Here is an 8437-nt window from a genome sequence, read left to right as displayed (position 1 = left end):
TTTAGGTATGGGAAATGGTGGGTTCATTCCTTCGCTTTTTGTATGCAATTTTTGCAGACGGACCAAATTTAGCAGAATCAAAGTGTCGGATAAAAATAATCTTTTTGACATGGCTTCATTGATTGGTTTGGGCATCCGGTGGTGATAAAGGAGGCAGACAAAGGTCAGGTGGAGTGGTTATGATTCGGAAAATCCCAACTAATCAGAGTTATATAAGTGAAATAAGTAGTTATCTAAAATTTGATAAGTATACGCAGTGTTCATTCCAGTACGAACTTGTAAATAATTTTGCTGGCATGAGGGACCTCGGATTTTAACAATTATTTTGAAAACTTTATAGTGCGAATCCAGTCCAATACACAATTAATTGAGGGTTAGGTAATTAAATCGAAATCTTGTTAATATCTTAATTACAATATAAGAAAGGTCACAAAAAACACGACGTAATTATTCGTTTCGTTCCAAATGACAATGCTGACTGCTTTTTCTATGGTAATATTTTAAAGGAATGTTTAGGTGAAAATGTGTTTGGGGGAAATTAAGACTTCTCCGGAAAAAATAATGACTTAAAGTAATTATGGAGAAATGTTGAACTGTCAAAATTAATAAAAATTAACTTATAAGATTATACATTTAGCCCGTCCTAACAATTATTAAATACTCTGTGGTAATTATGGATTACTAATTAGCATAGAGTATAAGTGTAATTAGTGTTAGAATTAAACGTTCGCATCCGCCGGAATGAAGGAGATATCTTGAAATGGATAATTTAACCCTTGATCGTAATGTATTTATTTAAAATTCTGTAGCTCATCGTAAAGAAAAACATCGCCCACGGCATGCCCAATTTCTGCTAAGAGTTTTTGGTATAGTGTCAAATTGTTATTTTATTAGCTAACAATGTAAATTTTTTCATGTTATACTCCGATCTTGATGGGACCAATTTTAATTTCTTCATTACCAATGATGATATTTTTGTTTCAGGTAAACTGAAAAATTAAATAGTTTCTTGTAATTGATGGACAGATGAAGTTAGTTCAAATTTTATTTTCAGGATGACCAGCCCTTGGAAGTGTATATGAAATTTTGCATACGTTATGTATATAGTTCTGATGAATATGTGCAAGGTTGAAAACAAAAATATTTTTTGTAATTTCACATAAGATTTGTAAGTAGGTAGGAAATTGGTGTTTAAATTTTGAATAGATTCTTATGTTGTGTCATGTCATAAATTTTGACGTGGTTTTACATATGCCAAGTAGTCCAACAAGTTGAGATATATTTTTGATCGAATTCAGTTATACTTGAATGATTATAGTATGGCGCATCAATCAACTTTACTGTCAGGAATTATCTGGCGGGATTAGTGATAATTCCATTTCATGACGATGGAATGACGCAGGTTCAAGTTGGCAACTCACCTGGTTCATAAGGCCAGGGAATGAATTTAACTAGGAGATTCGTTATCAACATGTACAACTGAAGGATATTTGTAAGGATGCAATGAAGACATACAATTTTTGACTTTTTTTTAATTTGTAGTATTATTGCCAAATACAGACATTTACAGGCTATATATATCCCTTTCACTCAAAAATCTGTCACTCAACAATTACTATACTGGAATTACAACCTCAAAATTAGTTTGTCAATGGATGTGGTAGTTACTATTTGGTGAAGTATGTTTTTTTAAAAGATTGAATAACTTTGGTGAGCAACGACGCTAGAGGCGTACGTTGTGACGCAACGACGCACATTATTTCATTTCATTATTCGCGTGTTAGTGGATATCACTTTACAAAACTGGTTTGAAAACCGTGACCCTTAAAAATTAAGCAAAAAGTAAGGAAGCAATTAAGCATAAAAATAAGAATGCACTCTTAGCAAACTGGTAATAATTTAATAAAAAATATTATTACCGAGGGTTTGGTAATAACCATTAATTCCACCACGGTAATAAAATCATTACCAGCTTTTATAAATTTTGGGTAATGGACAATATCGGTAAATGGTAATATTAGTTTTCCCCGAGTGGCGATGACTCCACTCCGCGAGGAATTGAATCAATGCCATATTGTGCTGACAGTCAATGCCGATGTAATTTTACTAAAGAGTAACAAATATACACCAAACGGTGTAAACAATTTTCATAATTTGGTATTGTAATATTACTGGTAGAACCAAAACTGTTACCACATGGACGGAATATTCACGCCATAGCCATCATCATTCCTCGTCATCTACTTTGTAGTTACCTTGGCCGTTAAAGTCAGCGAAGTAAAAATGACCAAATTGGTCAGAGTTTGTAATTTAGCCAGGGGAAAGAAATTAATTATTTCTTCTGGGGATTATGAACAGTTCTTGCGTAGTGGTAAGTATCATTCCCATTAAATTGAGAGCGTGTTTTAAATTTGTGCATTAAATAACTCAAAAATATCTAAAATGTGTGTAATTATTAGTGAAGACCAAATTTCAAGTCGAGACTGACAACGACATCATTTTGGAAGACGACCATGGCGCTGAAGTTGATGAGGAAGTATTCCCTATTCTGTTGGATCAAGGCATAATCCCAGCAATAACATTCAAAATCGTGGGGGAAGACGCAGCTAGTGATGGATCGTACACCCCTCAATGTCAACAAATTTATTACAGTGAGTTTTATAATCTGGATAATATAATAAATAACAATGAAAAGCAAAAGAAATATGTAGCGTTTTTGTGTAGTTAATAGCCCTGCGCCCATTTCGCCTCAATCGCCAGCAACTCCAGCGTCGCCCCAAGGGGAAGACTATTTTAAACAGGTACATACTTACTAGATGTATTTATATGTATCCTAATGGAATTAAATAAAATGCGGAATCAAGTAAATTTTAATGATGTTGCAAATTCTCAGGCTTTAGAAAGTTATATTGAGAGAAAACCAGACTTGAAGGAATTAGTGTCAAATTGTAACGCAGAGAGATTGGTAGACTCGGCGGCCGCAACGAAACTCATAAATGATTTTGTCTCGGTGTTAATTGATTTAAGGGGGTAAGTTTTCCTTGTTGTTATTAGCAGATAATATCTGTCTATAAAATTAATCAAATTAACTTTACAATATATAGGGATTTACCATCCACCTCTGATCAGCTGCGATTTGCCAAGGCAATAATCGAAATTATTCCGTGTTGGAAATACCCGGATTCAATTGATGGAATTGTATGTGCAAAATTATAGCTTCCCTAGAAATTTGAATTTAAATATATGTATATATTATTATTCCCTTATTGCAGGATATTTTGTATGATACTGTGAACCGTTCCGGCTTAATTCAGACTCGTTTACGATGGATTCACCGAAACGTTAAAGAAAAAAACCCTCTAAAATCTTTGAAGCGACCCGTAGCGAGTGGAGATGGAGCACCCATTTCCAATAAGCAAGACGGACATGTTCAAATTGCTGCTGACGATATCGCCATCGCGGAATTAAATTCCTCACTTCCGGAGGACGAAGTTAGGCGTCTCATGATACAAACCTTGGAGCACAGAAATTATTTGCGAGGCACTAATGAAAACTCAGTCCTCCGGGTGTATCGAAAATTCTTGGAATGCGGATTTCTGGTAATTACTACAAAGTTATTAGCTGTATTTAGATTTTTTTTAGCTTAATTTATTGACACAAATTATGATAGATTAACTTCGAGTTCCAGCTGATGTTTCCAGCTAATGCGGCCAAATATCTGGACACGTGGGAAACATTGAGGGAGCAAATATTAACAAACTGTAAAAGAATCAGCAAATCGACGGCTCTTCATAAATTCATAAACGATAATGCTGGTATGAATATAATATGGTTATAATTTCGTTAATTTTGCTTATTTCGTATAATCTGCTGGAAAATCAATTTATTTGCAGGAAATTGGGATCGGTCAACTGGCGCATTGTTGGCCCTGCTTTATTTAATCCCCCCGACAGCGCATGGGCGAGGGAAAGGTGCGCGGTGCAAAATTGAAGATGCGGAATCTAGACTTGTAAAATATTTTAAAGTACACATTTACAACATATTTGCTTTGAGTGTTTTTGTTTTATAGGAACATAACCTGTAAATATTCTTACTCTTTTAGAGTGGAACGCCATTGCAGTCAATTTTAGATACTTGGGATTCGGATATCAGTCAACCCACTTTGGTGTACTTGGGCGACGATAAAACAAATCCGTCGACATTTTTCATCATTTGTGACAAGTTGGCCCTTCCGCTGAATGCCAGTAATTCTACAGAGGCCATCGACTCTCTTTTTAAGGCTCATTATGTGATCGGGACAAAATACGACCAAAATTTGGATGGATTATGGAAGTTTATGCAAATTCACGTCTTCCAATTAGACATTCAAAACACAACTCTTCCGCGCAAAGCAAAACAAGTCCTCCAACAACTTTCAAGCCTTTCGGAAAGCAATTGACCAGTAATTTTAATAATATAAATTTCGGTAAAAATGTATTATTGTTCTGAGTGCAGAAATACGTTTACTCGGGTAGAAGATATTATTGTTCATACAAAATACATTCATAATATAGGTAGTGCAAATTTTAGGAAAAGCTTTTGCCCCTTCATAAATTGTTCCGTTCAACTTAGTTCTTGGAGTGGTTATCTTAGGCATTTAAAATCACACGATGTCTCGACCGCAATTAATGTTAGTGAAGTAATTAATGCGGTAGTTAGTCACGAAGCATTGGAATCTCTTCCGACGAATAATAATAATAAGTTGGATGAAGACGAAGTAGTAGAAGATATCTCAGTTGAACTAGGCATTCAAATTATGTCGGATATTTTAAGTAGCTTTTGTTCCTCACTTTTAGCAAAGGGTGTAACAAACACAACAGTAGATTTTGTAGTTCAGGAATTACAATTTAGTTTTACACAAGTAATTAGTTTAGTCCTAAAATTAGGGAAGAAGTTTTGTAAGGATGATTTTGAATTCTTCAGTTGTCAAACTAAAGGTTTAATGCAAGCTTTTGCCACAATTAAATCTTCATATCAAAGACAAAAAATGTTTGAGAAAACGGCCAGACCAATCTTACCCAGAGAACTGTCATTAGGTAGTAGAACTGAATTGAGAGTGAAAAATAACAAACGACAACAAGTAATTGTTCCCGATACATTCATGTATGTCCCATTGCTCAAAACTTTAGAATCCATTGTAAATTCCCCAAAATATTCAAAGTTTTTTATAAATTATAATTCCAATTCGCATGAGGTAAATGTTTACAAAAATTTTAGCGATTCTAAGTCCTTCAAAAATAATATTCTCTTCTCCAAATTTCCTAATTCGATTCAAATTCAATTATTCTACGATGACTTCGAAACAGTAAATCCATTGGGGTCGAAGCGTGGTGTACATAAAATTGGGGGAATTTATTTCACAATAAGAAACTTCCCGGACTATATAAATTCCAAATTAAGTCAAATTCATTTGTTGGCTCTTTTTTATACTGAAGATGCTAAAAAATATGGAATGAACGCTATTCGTAAATATTTAATTCCGGATATCAAGTTACTAGAAAGCAGTGGGATAAAAGTGAATGGGTCTGAAACAATTTACGGAACGATTTCTAGTTTATCTTGTGATAATTTGGGGATGAACTCTTTATTAGGTTTTTCAGAATCTTTTAACTCGCATTATTATTGTAGAATATGTTGCACGTCGAAGACGGAGGCACAAGAGGTGTTTGATCACAATTTGATGCACATTCGGAGTAGACCTGATTACGAACAACATTTGAGACAAAACAAATTTGGGGTTCAATCCGAATGTGCATTGAATGAGCTGCAATATTTCGATTTTTTAAATTCCCCATCAGTGGATATTATGCACGATTTATTAGAAGGGGTTGTGCCATTTGAGATCAAGATTGTGTTGCAAAAACTCATATCTTTAGGCTGCTTTAGCTTAGAAATTGTAAATCAGCGACTTATGGCCCATAACTATGGATATTTAGAATCCAAAAATCGACCAAATCCAATTCGCTTAGATAGCACCGGACACAAAATTGGTCAAAAGGCGGCACAGGCGTGGTGCTTAATAAGGCATTTACCAGTAATTCTGGCTGATCTAATCGTTAGTGAGGAAGGAAGTAAATATTGGGAGCTTATTATTCAACTTTTAGAAATAATGAGTCTAACGTTTTGTAGGAAATTTTCATCTTCTAGTTTACAAATTCTCGACCAGAAAGTAATGACACACCACAAATTGTTTCGTTTTTTGTTTCCACATGAACGACTAATTCCGAAACATCATTTCATGTGCCACTACTCTCATGTAATTAGACAAACTGGGCCATTAATATCTCTTTGAGACAATGAGATATGAAGCAAAGCACAATTATTTTGCACAATTAGCTGCACATATTAAAAACTTCAGAAATATTTGTTACTCTCTAGCATTTAGGCATCAACAATACAGCGCATTTATGATGCAGTCCTCCGAATCAAGCGATAGTCTTAAAACTGATCATATATTTATTGTCAATCTTAGTAATTTTGTCGATTCATTCGATTTAATTGAGAGTTTAAGATTATTTGACTGTTATCAAAATTGTGACGGAGAAACACAAATCTATACAACCAACCAGATTTGGTATCGAGGGTATAATTATAAGACGGGGTTTGTAGTTTGTTATGAAATGGGTAACGTATTTCCAAAATTTGGAATTATTAATGAGTTTCTTTTGCCTAACGATAAAACTTGTTATTTGCTTCTTAAGGAACTAGATGTGGAGTATTTTGATCGCCATTATTTTGCGTTTAAAGTAAAACATAAAATTGATATATTCAAAGTTATTTCAATTACAGATTTAGTGGTTCATGACTGTTTTGAAATTCAAAGAAATTGTAGCAATGAATCGTTATATTTAGTTCTTAGACATCATTTATAATTTACACGAGTTGAATGTATATTACAAAATTTCGAGTTTTTAATTATATTGCATAATGTATTATTAATTCGAACATGTCATTGGTAAATTTAAGTTAGTACACTTTAATCGTTGTAAAATAATTAATTTTGTCATCAGTAAATAAATAAATAAATCCTCACTAAATAGTGTCAAATGTTAAGTGCAGGGGGTTATAAATTATTACCTCGAGAGTAACGAATCGATTCCAGATGAAGACAAAGTTGACAAAATTGGGTAATATTATATGTACCATTTAGTAATGAATAACACCAAGTGGTACTCACCTTCAACATAACTCAGGAATGTAACATAACTATTGGGTAAAAACTGATTACTGTGCGATGTTGAACGTGATTGCCTGGTTGCAGTTAAATTTTAACCGCATGGAGCTGAATCATCACTTTGTGGAATTTTTGTGAATCTTTACCACAATGTGCTGAAATCATTACCAACGCGGTAGAGTCATATATGCATTCCGCCTGGTAACGATCTGGTATCAATTTTTTTAAGAGTGTGGGCAAAAAAGATAATAATAGTCGCAGAAAATTAAGACTTCTTCGAACTATCTAACTACCGATCATTATTGAAACCATAATAATGATAAAATATATAGCATCGCTAAAATATTTAAATTAAATTTTCTATAATTTTGTAGGATTTAATAGTATTTAGCCTGGCTCACAATGAACGCATGAATACGCAATGACCGTTATAAGGGCAAAAAATAATTGGAAGAGCATAATTTATTTTTCAAATTGAACTCTGGCATCCGGCAGAATTCAAATCATTTGCTTAAGTACATGGGTAGTTTTATTGTAAATTGGGTATAATTTCTTCCGTAATTTTCCTTGAAAAGTAAAACATTTAAAGGGTTACCATAAAGATTTAACGAGCCAGTACAGAACATATTTATTAGAGCATGATACACGCCAGGCAAAGTTTTTGCAGTACAATTTTTGTTTGGTTACACTGAAACTGTAACAGTGTTCCGGTTTAGCCGGTCAAAAGTAGTTTTGGCCAATGGCCGTTAACAGTAGAGGATAGCAAGAAGCAATGAAAGCCTAAAAGCTGCCCTAAGCAAAGTACGGCACAGTTATGGCAAGTTGTACGAATATTGTAAGATCTTGATCTAGATTAGTCTGCATAGGTTCTTTAAATTATTTGGCCTTTTGATTTTGAAATTTTGCACTTACGTACACCTTGACGACAAGGACAGGTGGACTGGTGTACAGGGATTATTGCTATAAAAGTTCGAAATGCGAACCTTGTATGTACAGACTATTTGTCGTTTCTACAATCCAGAAGTTTCAGCCTTCTAGGACAATATTTGAAAATCGGCATGGGTAACCCGACCCGCTCCTATATCATCTGAAAATTTTTCAATTTGAAGTTCAGTTTCCGAATTTTTACCTGATTTAGCAATTGTAGGACAAATTTCGGCCTTCTGAGATAATTTGTTTAAATCGGTGGTAGTCACCTAATAGGGTACCAGCATTTAAAAAATT

At 34.0% G+C, this 8437-nt stretch overlaps 1 protein-coding gene across 1 annotated transcript; it reads left to right on the top strand.

Moving 5' to 3' along the window:
• Window positions 1-1924: 1924 nt before the first annotated feature.
• On the top strand, window positions 1925-4440 carry LOC118433429. The gene is made up of 9 exons (XM_035845354.1): window positions 1925-2371; window positions 2460-2651; window positions 2725-2801; window positions 2894-3030; window positions 3105-3198; window positions 3273-3599; window positions 3671-3815; window positions 3894-4024; window positions 4103-4440. The coding sequence occupies exons 1-9, from the start codon at window positions 2284-2286 to the stop codon at window positions 4436-4438; spliced, it is 1527 nt and encodes a 508-aa protein (XP_035701247.1). The 5' UTR covers window positions 1925-2283; the 3' UTR covers window positions 4439-4440.
• Window positions 4441-8437: the final 3997 nt, after the last annotated feature.

The sequence above is a fragment of the Folsomia candida genome, unplaced genomic scaffold (genome assembly GCF_002217175.1).
Source record: "Folsomia candida strain VU population unplaced genomic scaffold, ASM221717v1 Fcan01_Sc051, whole genome shotgun sequence".
NCBI classification, from domain to species: Eukaryota; Metazoa; Arthropoda; class Collembola; order Entomobryomorpha; family Isotomidae; genus Folsomia; species Folsomia candida.
This window is presented reverse-complemented; position numbering and strand designations above follow the sequence as displayed.

What these genes read in the sequence shown, in the direction of transcription:
- LOC118433429 (XM_035845354.1), top strand. Translation starts at nt 2,284, where the DNA reads ATGACCAAATTGGTCAGAGTTTGTAATTTAGCCAGGGGAAAGAAATTA. An exon ending in ATGTCAACAAATTTATTACA is followed by an intron (nt 2,652 to 2,724) that starts GTGAGTTTTATA and finishes GTTTTTGTGTAG; the next exon opens with TTAATAGCCCTGCGCCCATT. An exon ending in TCTTGGAATGCGGATTTCTG is followed by an intron (nt 3,600 to 3,670) that starts GTAATTACTACA and finishes AAATTATGATAG; the next exon opens with ATTAACTTCGAGTTCCAGCT.